Consider the following 14,834-nt stretch of genomic DNA (forward strand, 5'->3'; position numbering starts at 1 on the left):
AAGGAAATCAGATAAAAGGGCAGGTTTACTCACAGGCAAAGATTTATCTCCCTTTAATTAAAGGTAATTTTGTGTCAAATGAAATCTTGGTAAGAAATGCAAGAGACAGTCATTGTGTTATCATATTCCTTTTGATCTTTTTTACCCCTAAGACTTTACTTATCTAAAATATTTACTGCTTTGTAATTGTTATTGTGCATCCATACGTGCTGTTTATATGGGATTTATTGGTGCTGGAAGGGAAGGTACGCTCCCAGTTGTTGTATTTCTCTGTTCCCCGCTGTTCTGATGAAAGCTGGGGCCCTGTGCATTGTGAAAACTTTGTGTTTGTCTTCCTAGAAGTGACTGGTTTATATTGTACATCCAACAGTTGTTGTTCTGTTCATAAACACTTCATTCATCTCAGAGTCTTTTTGGCATGGCAACCATCTCATTTGCTGCCAGATGGAAAGGAAGGGAGGTATTGAATGGTCTGATTTGACTTTAATGTAATATGGCCAGTCATAGGAAGGAGTTTTTAATTACCTTAATACCTGTGCATCTGACAGTATGTGCTGAAGGCTGTTTCACTACTGTTTTGGATCTTTTGCTGCATCAACCCATCTAATAAGTGCTTATAACTTTTACTTTATTTTGGTTTTTTTTCCCCTGTTCCATGGCTGAGAAATGTCTGTGACCAGGTGCATCAGTGGCAATTCTCTTCGCCTACCTGCTGATCTGCATTTCCCTCCGTTCAAGTGTTTTATTTGCAACAAAAGCTTTTCCAGAAAAGTGCTGGACAGAGCACTTTGTCATGCTGTGCTTGTGTCCTGTCTTGTGGGCATTCCTATACCATCCCCCATAAACTCCTCTTTAGTCCATAAAACAGAAATTAAATGAAACCAAGACAATCTTTATGACTTGCTCCCCTCCACCGTGGACTTTCAAGCCCCTGCCTTTGTACAGAGCTGTGTGTGTCATTCTTGCCCTTTGTGTGTTACAGGATCATTTACCTCGTCCTAACCTATTTTTTTTGGCCTTAAAAGTCTCCCCTAGGGTGCAACCAGCCATCACCGTAATTTCTCTTTCTTCTCTGAATCACTGGACTCCATCTTATGTTGTTTCATATTCTTAGCAGTTTTGTTTCAAAACCATTCTCTTAGCTCAGCCCTCTCCTTAGCTTGGATTTATCCTGAAATCCTTTGGGAGATGTTGGGTCACGTAGTAAAAGAAAAGCAAAGAACACTTTTTAATGTACGGTCATGTACACAATATTTCTAGTGGGTTTTTGGGTGTGGGGTTTTATGGTGGTGTTTTTTTAATGGAACACTTAAGGCTTTTGTTTGCCTTTAACATGAAATCTTTCTCTTTTTTTCCTCCTTTTTTTTTTGATCTTTCCATCTTGACAGTTATTTTCTCGTGTATATTTTAGCCGATTCTATTCTGTGATTATCATCCTTTGTGTGCCACAAGTTGCTGAAAATGAATTCTTCTCTTTCTTCTTCCTCTTGTCATTAACAACAGGGAAAGATTCAATGAGAAGCCATCAGTAATATCCTGTTATCACCGGACAGATGAAGATGACCTAGGCACGTCACTGTCTGTAAGATGCTTCTCCTTTTTGTCCTAAAATTTTGCTTTCCCTGAGTTGCTTCCATAATCCCTGTAAAGCTGTTGTTTCCAGCCGTGTGGGTCATAATCCCTGTGTAAAGGTGCAGACATTTGGGAGGGAGTGATGGGAAGGACTAAAGCTCATCAAAATCTGTCCTCTGCAGTGCAGGGGAAAAGAATTTCTTGTAGGATGCTCTCAGTGCATCCCAATGCTTGACCTCTGTTTAGTGTTGTGTTTTCAGTGTCTGCATTGTTTTCCCTGGCTTGGCAACGTGCCTGCATTGACATCATCTTGTATTTTGCAATAACAGATTAAAGAAAGCTGTATGGATGCCTCTGGCTCTGTTCAGTGATGGCTGACCTCTGCAAGAGTGAATTTTGGACAGTTTGTTTCATCAGACTTTCCACACTGAGCATTTTGACTGATGAAAGGGCATTGAACAGGCTTTGTCTGAAACCCTTTTAGTCCAAAGTATTCAATGATGTTTTTTATGCAATTGCAAGCTTTGCTCTGACAATTACTCCTGACAAATGTGATACCAAGAAATGTGCTGTTTACCTAACAAAATGTGCTCTGTGGCCTTGCAGTGTCCTTCACCACACCTGGAACAACCCTCACCCCTCTGTGAACACTGAATTTCCTGTTTGTTCCTCCAGCTCTGCCCACGCTTCTTTTTTGATTCTATCAGAGGAATAGTTTAGAAAGATTGCAGCTGGGCACAGTTGAGGATTTATGAGGACATGGAGTGCAAATAGGATAAACTGGAAGCTCTTTTCTGAGGAAATTTGTGTTCTGCTGTGCATCTGGGATAGAGGATTAGCAAGGGGATGGTTTATCAGGGCAGCTTACAGGTGCCCAGTGGGCAGAAATCAGTGTCTGTGCTCTAGGCTCTGATTGCTGTGAGTGGATTTTTGTGTGTTGGTTGTATGTATACAAATGGAATTTAAATGCAGAAATGCCATAATTAAAAATAAAACCACATGCTGGCTTTACTACACTTCTCCTTATTGGTTTCCTGTTTATTTTATTTTAGGAAGCTCCTTATGGAAGAGTTATTGTAAAAAATATTGTGTTCTTCAGTTGAAACCTGGATTTGGGGCTTTAAAGTTTTGTGGGGGAGTTTTGCTGCTTTGGTTTGTTTATTTTTAATTTTTTTGCTGTTATTGCTGGCTCTGCTGCAGCTTCCAGGTCATTGTTAGACAAATCACTGCACTTCACTGTTCTTCAGCTCCACGTACTGGATCCTCCCGTGATTACACCTTTAAAAGGGCCTTTAAGTGAAATAATCCTCTCTTGCTTTGCCAGTTTGATAATGTTTGGCTGGCTGGAACAAACGATACCTTGTTCCATTGTCAGGGATGTTCTGAGATTTCACAGATGTTCTGGCATCATTCAGGCCCAGGCAGAGGAGCAGGGAGACTTGTAAGAAACATTAAGAGCTGCCTCCACCAAGTGTTGATTACCCACAGCCCAAACTCTGGTCACTGGATGCTTGTGACAAATGAGATTTAAAGGAGAGGTGCTGGCAGACCCATACACGAACCTCACTTAATGAGACAAAGTAATTCAGGCTTCTATGATGTTTTTCTAAATACCTCAGCAAGGAAAATGTTGTGCACCAGCTTCCCCATTAGCTGTATTAAATGTTGGTAGTCACTGTTATCCCAAAGGAAGAACTTTTCTTCTCAGAGGCAATTCCTCGTTACTTCCTCCAGCAGCAATGAGCACAGCCCTGGCTGGGTGCTGGAAATCAGGGGAGACCCTTGAGCTGGGCAGCAGCTGCTCTGTCCTCTGCTTTGATATCCATCCCTGCCTTGCTGTGCTTTCCTTACATTTTTAAATCCGGTTTTTTATTTGGAGGCTGATAGGTGATTTCTGAATTCTGGATTAGCCCCAGAAAAGGCGCTATGGAGATGAATTGATGCCTGAAAATGGAGTATTTGGGGTTTTTTAGTAAATTCACCCTCTGTAAAGGAGACTACTGCTTTGGAAATAAATAGAGAAAATAAAGAAGAACATTAAAATGGAGAGCCAGGCTAATTTCTCCTCTGAGCTGCTTTCTCAGCCCAGTATCCTCTGGAGCTGTTTAGGTGAAAACTGTCAGAAATATTGTGACTGTTAGGAAGTGCAGTGTAGCTATGGCCAAGTCAATGAGAAGTTTAATTTTAAATTATATGTCTGCCAGCAATTCTGATATTTCTTTTGACTTTTCTTATGTTCCAGGATGATCAACACAAAAGAAACTTTGCATTGGATGATGATGACCTTGAAGCACGACTCAATAGTTGGAATCTTGGGGTAAAATGAACTGAGTGCTTTACTTATTTATTAGCTTGCAGTGGGAACGTCTCAGTAACGTAGTTTGCTTTCAGAGCTTACCTTCATGTGGGAATCAGGCTTTTAGAAATGAGTTGCTCAGGCTTGGAAGGGTTATTTATGAATGTATGAGAAGAAAACATTGAAGTTTTAAGTCATAATAATCTTCACACATTTTATAGGGTTAGTCATAAATCGGGTGAAATAATGGCTGCTGGTCAAAACCAAGAGTCTTACTCTGGAAGAAATTCAGACTAATTCTTGATGACTCCATAACGTTATTTTTTATTTATACTTGTATAAATGAAAGAAGAGTTTGGCTTTCTGTGTTTATTTTTTTTTTTAACCAATACGGAATTTTCAAGTCATTAATACAACTCAGGTTTTTTTGGTCAGTGTGCCTTCTTTTGAAAGTGTTCAGGAGGCTTTTCTGTGTGTTCACCTCTTTCCCTTTTAATAATTCAAATTTGTTACTCTTATAAGACTTTATTCCCTTGGTTGTATTTTCTGTGGTATTAATCCATGACAGTTCTAAGGTGACAATGAAGTACCTCTTTGCTGTAGCTGTATTTTAATGTATTTTTTCTATTGTGTTGTTTTTTCTTTTTTGTAACCCTTTCACTTGTACCACCAAATTTTTAACTTATTTCATTAGGATTAATATCCTTACAGCAATTTAGTTTTATTAAGATGCCTTTGAGTTTAACAGGGAGGTTTCTTCTTTCTTTTCTTCCTCATTTTGTGCTTATTCTCACAGGTTGGAAGCTCACAGAGTTGCAGCCAAAGTTAGGAGTGATGAGGGCGAGTTTAACGAGATAGCTCAACCTTGTTTTTTGAAAAAGAACCACGTATTTTCATGTTGTCATTTTAATCAGCTGCCAAATGATCCTTATTCTTCTTACATTATTGTCAGTCCAGAGGGATATGACAGCATTTAAAAATCTTGCCTATTACACTCCAGGTTTTTCATGGATGGCCAAGTTCTCTTCAGTGCAATCAGAAATAATAACAGAGAATATTAAGGTTTTTCTGTCCTTCTTGGTGTTTCTCTTGCTCTTTCCAAGCTGAGGGTGGAGATGGGTGAAAGTGTCAGCATTGTACAGGTGCTTGAAACAAAGGTGCAAGCAGTCACTTGCAGATTTTGGATATTGGGGCTGTATTTATCCATTAGATGATATGAGGAGAAACCTTTAATACCTTGAGCTTTTAAAGCTGCTTTATGGGGGAAAACTTGCTCATGGCCATTTTACAAATTACACCAACTGATGCTGACAAAGGATCTCTTTATATCCTGCATTTTTATATCAGTGTCAATCTGCCTGCCTGCTTATCTCTTATCTCTGTCCTTTTATTTGTATTTTATTTCTTTTCCTAATTGAAATTCCAGTTTGCAATCATGTCGTGTTGATAATGGCTGGTTATTAAACTGTGATGATCCTCTGCTGATACGGGAGCTCCCTTGGATAACAAATTGGCTACTGTGGCACATAAATCAGTTTTTCAAGTCTCCTCTCCAGGGATGGTAATTAAAGAAGTCGCTCATGAGAGACTTTGATTGCCTGATAAGACTTCTTGGGAGTCACCTGACAAAGAGGATTGGAGGTTGTAAAAGAGAGGTCTGTGAGGGGTTGTGCTGAACAACGTTTCCCTGCTGTGGATCACGGCCTCCAGTGGGTTCTGAAAGGGTCAGGAAGTTTTAAGTGGAGTGTCACACACTTAAAGAACATGTCATTGGTAAAAGTAAAAAAAAAAATCCCACTAAACGACCGCAGCCCCTTGGAATCTGTAAGGTCTGAGTGTCAGATGTGGCTGCTGTTACTTGCAAGCATTTCAATTGCCACAGGAGCATCTTGTTGTCCTTGAATTGCTACTCCCAGCTGCAAGCGTTTGGGAAACTTTATTTACAATGATCCCACCTCAGATACAGAAGACTCTTGACCCAAAAATACTTCAGTAGTGGGGGTAGGCAGGAGAGGAGCTACAGAATGGCTTTCACTTGGAGCTGCCTGGGCTGAAGAACAGTTATCTTGAAAGGTTTTCTAACTTCCCTTGGCTTTTCTTGGTTATACGAGTCTTTATACAAGGATTTTTCTCAGGAAGAATCTGTGTAATTTTAGGAAGCTGTGAGTATTTCAGGCAAGTTTATATGGAGACCATGTTTTTATTCAAGAATCTGCAAATACCCAGCTGGGTACACACATTGGTGAGACAACCCTGGTGTCTTCCAGCTGTGAGGTGCTGCTGAGCCTTCGCTGCTCCAGCTTGGGCTTGTCTGGATTGAAATGGCCAGTTATAAATTGTTAATTTATTTTTACTGTTGTCCTTCAGTTCCTTACAAGAACTTTCCTCTTCTTGAAAGTTCTTGTATTTTTCAGGTCACATTTTGGATGTGTTTTCAGTTTTTATTATATACCTACATCAGTGGTTGAGATTTATACATTTTTTAATATTATTATTAAACATATTGTGAAAAGTTTTGGGAAATGCTTTTATGATTTCTCTACTAAGTTGAGAGGTCAAAGCTTAACACTCTAATCTGGAGGCTTCAGATATTTGTCCTTAATAATAACATTTTCTATAGGAGAAGTCAATCTGTTGTGTTACTTTGCTGATACTGTTACTTTTTGTGAGTAATAAAAGAATTTTCCCCTTTTCCTTGCAGCATTCCTGATTATCCCTATCAGACATTTTATTATTCAAGTTCTTTAGATTCTAATCAGACATGAGTAAATGTTGGAAAAAGAAGTTGAGTTTTGATTGTGATAAATTTGCCTTTCATACATGGAATACTAATTTACACTTATTTTACATACATTATGAAATGTGTTTTTCTTAGCCGGTATTGACTTTTATCTAAACTGATGTGGGGTCTGTCCTTTATCAGGTATTCATGCCTTGAAGCTGCATTTGCAATGTAGAAAAGCAGAAATCCTTTTGTGTGGCTGTTTGAAGGGAAAATTTTTCAGAGCCAGGAGCTGAGACAAATAAATACCAGCAATCTTTGGCTGAGTTGTTACTTTGAACTTTCTTTGTCATTCTTCAGCCATCTCAGAATATAATAAAAGTAACCTGGGCTAAGGAAATGAGAAGAACTTTAAGGTCCCTTCCAGCCCAGACTTTTCTGTCATTCTGTGGTCTTATTTTATCAACAGCTGTCAATAAATTTCTGCATCTTGTTGCAGCTCTAGTGCACATCGTAAGTGAGGGGAAGGTGGCCATCTCCTGGTTATGTCTCAAAAATAATTAAATATTGTGAAAGATGTGTAGCATCAGGAAAAGAACCTCCTTAGAAAATGGAATTAAACTGCCTTTTTTTTCCTCTTTAGCTGAGCTTTTTAGATTGTTGACAAACATAATTTTTGGATAAGAAGATTAAAGTTACGCAAAGAGGGAGCAATGAATTAAACCCCTGCAAATTCTTACCTCACCTGCCTGTCTCTCACTCTCTCTTTCATGATGCCTGTGATGCAGTTTCATTTGTCACCAAATTGTAGCCGATTTTAGGTGTGACAAAGCATCTCTTTCAAACATCCCAGGAAATTCAGCACATCATTTTAGGTAGAAAGCACACAAAGAGATTGTACCCTGGGGAAAACAGCAAAGGGCTTTTTAATCAGGGAGAACACTATTTTTCATCACTGGAATCCAGCCAGGACAAGGATTAACTCTTTAGCTTTTACCAGACGTGATGTGGGACTGACTGGATGCTCAGTCTTGCCCAGAAGAATTTGTCCTGGGAAATGTTGTTGCCTAACAGAGGTTTGAGAAGACTGAGAGCAAAGAAATTCGGTGGTTGTTGGTTGTGTTCCGTTCTCCTTCCTTGGAGAGCAGAGTTGTAACACAGGGTTAAATGGATGGAGTGCTGGGAATTCCTGGGAGGCTGCAGCAGCAGTGGATGCTGTGCCTGCTCTGTGTGCTTGGCTCACATCTGCCTGTGTCTTTCCAGTCTAGTTAAGCTCAACCATTTCTGCACAAGCCATTTGATTATCTTTTGTTTGGTTTCTCAGTCTGGCTGCTTACTATAAACATACCTACTGTATATGTTGTGGCCTTGGAGGGCAGCAGCGCTGGGAAAACTTTCCCACAGTGAACTCCAAGTGGTGTTGCGACTTCAAAAAACAAATTCAACTTCCATGCTGACAAACAGTCTTGGTGTGCTTTAATGTCCTTCCACTAAGACTGCAGCAGCAGCATTAAAGTGAACTTCCCTACAAATTATGATGTTAGATAAGAATGTCCTTACTCAAATTTCCTGAAGCTACTCAGCAGTTATTTCAGTAGGGAACATGCTGGCTGGCTGGGTTTGGTAGATTAAAGTAAGAATTTAGGGCAAGGTTCAGTTCAGTTGTTTACCATTTCAAAGTCTTAAGTGTTCTTAACTCTTTCATGTGTGTTTTTGCCATCCTTGTTTTGAAAACAATCCCGTTTTGTCTTTGATGAAGCTTGAGGGGGAACGTGCAATGAGCCTGCAGATGCTTGTGTGAGGGTTTTGTTCCCTGAATCTTAATATTTACAACATTCTGTGAGTGGAGTGGCACGGGCTGCAATTGGGCATTATTGGAGCTAACCATCCCTGGAAAACCATCTTCCAAAAGAGTGGAACGGGACTTTGGAGGGGTAGTTTGGAATCATGACTTCGATGTTGTCATTGTTGTATTTATTGAGCAGAAGAGCAAAGCTTTGGTGGGAGTTTCTGGACTGGGGTGTAGAGCACAGATAGAAAGCCTGGACAATATTTTCAGCCTGAGGGATGGAATATAATTGATGAGGATGAGACTTGTAGAAGTGCTTAAAGCTCAAAATTGTGCTTTTCCTGCACTGTCCTTGCTTTTGAGGGAAAGCATTTCAGCTTTTGTCAGGGCTTCACTCATTACCTGCATTGATAGCTTTAAAATTGCATAACTCATAAATATTTAGTTTTGACTACTTTAGGTATTGTTAAAATAAATAGAAATTGAAAATACTGAAGTTACAAATTGCAGCTAATTTGGCTGAAATGCAATTTTGGATTTTTTTTTTTTTTTTTTTTTTTTTTTTTTTTTTTTTTTTTTTTTTTCAATTTAAGAAAATACATTTATTTAAGTGAAGTGGATGATCTCTGTTAGGTGATGGGGATTTCTTCACAGGGATCTGATCACCCAACACCTTCACAGTTCTGGTTTAGGAGAAGGAGAAGGTGACCATTGCACTCCTCACAAATTGAAACATGATTTCTTGTCAGACTGCCTAATAGAACAGGAGAATCCAAAATCTTTCCTACAAAGAGATTCAAAATACCATTTCTGTTAAGAAGTGGTATTTACAAATTAGAGTTCAGTTCTAGTTCAAATAAAGATGTCTTTCATGATGACATTTATTTGGTTCATACTCTTAAAAAAGCATGTGATTTACTGCTCGTCTCATGGCAGTCCTTCAGTTTCATACATATGTATTTTGGCTTGTCTTTGACCTTTTGCTTATTATTTTTAAATTTGCATGTTTCTCATAAATACAGACTCTTTTTTTTCTTTTTTGGGGCATTCTTTATTGTGATATTCCCTCTTTAATGTGGTCTAATTTGGAGAACAAGAAGTTTTGTAGAAGACCAGCATGAAAAGAATGAATGTTGAGGCATTAAATGTTTACAGATCAGTTTAAGTGGATATAATCCACAACAAGTAACAAAGTGGGAACATTTAACTTCAAAGCACATATGGCTGCTGTTACAAAATCAAAAAATGCAAGACTTGGGCCCTACAAAGTATTAGAGACACATTTTCCTTCTTTCCCATAAACAAGTAGGGTGTACCTAAGCTTTTCAGCTTGGTTTTGAAGGGAAGGCTGCAAATAGCTGAATGTCACAGGCAGATAAAGGATTTCAATTAACTGTAAATATTTGCAACAATTTTTTAGCTTTAAAAAAAGCCAAAGTAAAGGATGATTCTGCATGGGGGACAGGGCTTTGGGAAATCATTAAGCCTTCGAAACGTGCCTCTGCAGCCTCCTCCAGATTCTACCAGGTATTGGTGAAGGCTTCCACTGCTCCCACTGATGCCAAACTGGGGAGAGCCTTGAGCTTCTGGCAAGCACCTTCAGCCCTGGGGGTGATCAGGAATGTGGGCTGGATGGGGAAGTGGCCAAATTAAAGTGAGAGGAAGAACATAATAACCAGTAAAATGTAGGTGGAAAATCTTATTGGAGGTACAAATGTGTAGGACAAAGAAAATCCTCCACCATTTTTCCAGTTTGGAATTTCTATACCTTTTATTTCCCTTGCTCTTGATTTGCTTTTCCTTCCCCTCCACCGGATGTCCTGTGGTTGGTGCTCCAGGCTGATCCCACTCCTGTATTGCTCTCCTTAAAATCTCTCTATGTCCAGAATTCCTCATTTTGTGGCAGTGGGTGCATCCAGGATTCCTTCATTCACTGGTGGCTTCCCATGGATGCCAACACAGGATACTTTGTGTGAAAGAGAGTTTAGTGTAACTGTTTTATTAAACTCTCTGACAATAAAGAGGTTATTGTTAAATTCTTGGTTTCCTGATGCTTTCAGCTAATGTATTAAAAATTTGGATAATACCCATTCATTGAAATTGAACGTATGTATTAAATATGAGTATCTGCAACAACTTCTGGGTGAAATGTGACAACTCAACACCAGACAGAAATCCTACATCACCTTTTGGGACAGGAAATGAATAATGCTGTATCAAATTGAAATTTCAGAGGGATTAAGCCTCTTTTCCACTGATAGATTCAACACACAAATTTATTTCATACTATTGCAGAAATTGCAAGCATTTGATAATTTGCCATGCCACATAGATCAACCTAATCCTACAACATTTTCTTTTTTCTTAATGTGTATTGCAATCTCATTCATATTCCAAATCTCGCTGCCACATTTTACAAGATTATACCCTTGAAAGCTTTTTTTGGGCATTCTGCTTTCTCTGTGATGTGATGTTTGAGCCTCATCGTCTGAGAAAATGAGAAAGATAGAGCTGTCTGATAGAGGAAGTGGGTTGGGAACAATGCTTTGTTTCCAGTTCTTAAAAATAGTGATTAAGAGAGTTGTTTTAATTATACAGCCATGTTAATGAATTATTTCCTTATGTTTTGTCTCTATAACTTACATGTGTGGCTATAGTTTCAAGGCACCCAACTGTAATTTTTCAAAAGCACTAGATTTTAATCAGTATAATCTGTAAGCATATTGTAGCTTTATACTGATTTCAATGAGAATTTAGCCAATAAAGTTGGAAGTCTTTTGCATAAGCTTATGTGTGTAGCTGCCAAATATTTTTGCAGTATGCAGTGATGGAATTTTTACAACCACAAGTATTGGGAGGGAAAAAATGCAATTTTTGGTCCGTTTACATTATCAAAATTGCTGAGTAGATTTCCAACCAAATGATCTCTTAGGAAAATTTCCTGTTTCTACAACATTTAAGGCATGTTGAAATTTCACCTGTGGTTCTTTGAGTGATGCCATTCCTGTGCTAAGTATAGTTTAGTTATGATGTCTTGGACTAAATCAGACATTGTTGACCTGCTGATTTTTCTCTGTCTTGTTTTTTTCAGTTAGAAAACCCCAGATATCTGCGAGAAAAACAGGTGCCAATGACTCTGGTAGGTTTTTATATTCCCTCGATATTTCAGAAGGGCAGACAAACCTTTAGTGTTATTTTTAATCGATCGTGCTTGGGTTTACTGGTTTTGACTTCATTGGTTGTTTTGAACTTTTTCTTCAATAGATGACACCTAAAATTGGCCTTGGGCAGAGCAGCCCCTCTCGGCACCACCGTGTGCAGTTCCAAGCACCGGAGAAAGAGGTAGGGTTCTTTTAAGGCATTTTCCTTGGAAATTGGGCACTAACAAGGAAGTTATTGTAGCAGAAAATCTCATGGAAGAGAAATTTGCTGAAGTGACAGGGCTTGTCATTAAATACTTCATGGATTTTCCAATTATTCAGGGAGTAAAAAAGAATATCTGAACACATTTAGCGGTCCTTGGAAAGAATTTTTAGTGGAGCGAAGCTTGAATTCTAGGAATCTTCCAAATTACCTTTTAATAGAGGCAATGAAACCTTTGATTTAGTGAGGACTTTTGTTTACTTTTCTATATACCTTTCAAAATTAACAGATTTTGACCTTTTTTCTGATAAGATCTACATTATTTGCCTCATTGAGCTCCAATCCTCTTTTGGTCATATGGGGTTTTATTTTACTACTTTGTAACATCGTGAATTCCTAAGATTACTGTCCAAGCTTGGCTGTCTAATTCTCTCACACCATGTTTTTTTTTTTTGCTTTGAATATGTGGAAAAGTAAAATTTAGTGGTCATTTTCACCTTTTTCATGCTTTGAGATACTTTGTCACAAGCTGCTCATTTTATCTAACACTTTTCTTTTTTTGAAAGACGGTGAATTAATGGCCAGAAAAGGGAACCCAAGGTGCATTAGGAAAACAATTAATAGAACCCCAAACCCAAAAAAAAAACCCCAAAAAACCAAATCCAGCACTCTGCTCTGTTTGTCTTTAAAATTTCTGATTTCAGCCACATGCTCTTGGAAAACAGAGATACGTGTACAACCCCTACGATCCAGGAGGACCTAAACCCACAAAGTACCCCAAATATGTCTGCATTGGGGAGGTGAGGGCATCATCAGCAAAGCAGGAAAATATTCTTCCATTTTCATGGTGTCTTGTAAGGACACATGGATTGGAACTTTCATGACAATTCAGTTTCAAGTTACTTTCATGACAATTCAGAAAACATCTTTAGCAGAGAATACAGAGGAGGGTAAAATCGGTTGGCAGATCCTTCAGTTGTTGTTAAAGTAATGTATATGAAATGCTTTCTGGTGCTACCTGGCTGCCTGACTGGATGCTCAAGCAAGCAGCTGCTCAATCCACGTGCCTTTCACTTTCTCTGCTCTGCTATTGACTGCTCTTTTGTATTGACTGATTCAAACCACCGGTGCCTCAGGATGAGGCAGTTTCATAAGATGTGAAAATAGCCCAAGAAATAAATAAATTGAAAGCACAATGTTGTCATTTAAACAATATTTTCAAATTAAATAAACAGGAGTGCATGCCAAGGAGCTACATAAAATACCCAGTTAATACTTTGCTGGTTCAGTGGAAAAATCCTCTAAGCCACACAGTAAAAAATCCAGGACTTTTTGCTAATGGTGCTCGACCGTGGGCTGGTTTGAACTGGAAAGGTTACAGACAGTGTTTCACAATCACCATGTGTGTGCTATTAACGAGAAAACTTAAATGTGTTTTCATCTGATTTTGTTTGTGAAGCTCAATTAGGAATAAAGTCCTTTTCATTTATAGAATGTGAATGTATTAACAGAGAAATGGTGCTGTACAAAAGGGTCCGGGGGAACCTTTAACCGTTCTCAACCTCTTTGTAGTACAAGGGGAGAACATAAAATAGGATAACTGTGGGGTTTTTTGCTTTTAACCTTTAGACCTTTGTTCATAAAGCATTCCTGCACCTGTTTAGAGTCTGTAATGCTGAACACATGGCCGTGAGCAGTGATAACCACATCACAGCCCTGCGAGAACGCCGATGTCATCAGGCAGCGGCTTTTAGTCATCTCTTCCCCAAATACTTCTGACATGGATTAAACCATTTGGGAAATGGTCATTACTGAAAAATCATGGATTTAAACAGGGGAGAGGCAACCCAACAGGAATAAATCCATGTTCAGCAGGACAGCAGAGCACAACAGATGGGGTGATTGGCCTGTCTTGATAAAAAAGGGAAAATGTCCCTTTGAACTTCACCTCTGGCCATCCTCTGTCACCCAGAGCTCCATGGGGCAGGGGAGAGGGAAAGGAGAAGTCTGATTTGCGATTTTTCAGAAAAACAGATTCAGTACCATTGCTAAGAAACAGGTTTGGAATTCTTCTGGAATGAGAAAATAAAATCAGCTATGTTAATCAACTGATTTCTTTTAACCTTTCTCAAGCAACTAGTTTATCTGATATATCACTTCAAGACATTTTCTTTAAAGAAGTTCCCTTTCTTAATTTTTCATTTTGTCAGTCTTATTTATTCTTAGCATTTTTTTCTCAATTTCCTTCTGTTTTATTATTTTGTAAGCAAAGATATTTATCTTATCTCAACAAATGAAACCTAAACAAAACAGAGGCGTATTGGAAATAATTTTCACTTTTCAGTTGAAGATTATACCTGGAGCAAATTTGTACTGAGTTGTATAGCAGTTCTTAATTTATTTATTTTTCAGACAAACTGGCAAGCTCAAATACTTTATGCAATCAATTGTGATGTTTCATCTGTCTGGGCTAACGGAGAACATTGAGTGTTTCCAACATTGTTGTTGAGTTTATCACAGTGCTCCTGTCACTCCTTAGTTTGGATTTTTGGGAATCCAGTGATAAAGCCTTTGGGCACTGGAGCCATTGGTGCTTTTCCAGCCTCTTGTGTACTAAAACAGCCCAGACTGACTGGTGGTGCAGCTGGGGGAGGAGGAATTCTGGGTTTTCAGGAGAACACCTATGGGATAGCTTCCACCCATTTGTCATGTGGGGTGGTAGGGAATGAGGAAGAGGAGAGTAAAGGAGAGATGAAATAGGTGCTGTAAGATAACAGAGAGCATACAGAATACAAAAAAGAACTTTTTTTTTAAAAATTATTTTCCCCCTGAAAATGCATCTTCTTGGATCCAGGACCAGAAGTAATACGGAAGAGGGTTTTATGGGTTTATGATTCTAGAAGTCTTATCTTGAGGGATGCAGCCTTTTAAAAAAGCTATTTAAGACCTTCATCTTTGTAATCTTTATTTCTGTTTTTCTCCTTTTATTTTGGGAATGAGCACTCCCTTTTACTGCATGACACAAATTTTGTTTATAAAGATCATCAAGCCATTTATATGGTTTTACTGCACCAGAAGTGTTGGGATCTAGT

The 14,834-nt window shown here is 38.6% G+C and overlaps 1 protein-coding gene across 4 annotated transcripts in view; it reads left to right on the forward strand.

Annotated features, from left to right (window-relative positions):
* Positions 1 to 14,834, forward strand: part of CEP112 (centrosomal protein 112) — a 157,420-nt gene that overhangs the window by 6,574 nt on the left and 136,012 nt on the right. For all 4 annotated transcript variants that reach the window (XM_040081786.2, XM_040081787.2, XM_040081788.2 and 1 more), the window contains exons 5-8: positions 1,504 to 1,582; positions 3,815 to 3,889; positions 11,471 to 11,518; positions 11,644 to 11,721. In XM_040081786.2, the coding sequence (XP_039937720.1) occupies positions 1,504 to 1,582; positions 3,815 to 3,889; positions 11,471 to 11,518; positions 11,644 to 11,721 (280 nt within the window). The remainder of the gene's footprint in view (positions 1 to 1,503; positions 1,583 to 3,814; positions 3,890 to 11,470; positions 11,519 to 11,643; positions 11,722 to 14,834) is intronic.

Source organism: Hirundo rustica, chromosome 18, assembly GCF_015227805.2.
Source record: "Hirundo rustica isolate bHirRus1 chromosome 18, bHirRus1.pri.v3, whole genome shotgun sequence".
In the NCBI taxonomy this organism is placed as follows: Eukaryota; Metazoa; Chordata; class Aves; order Passeriformes; family Hirundinidae; genus Hirundo; species Hirundo rustica.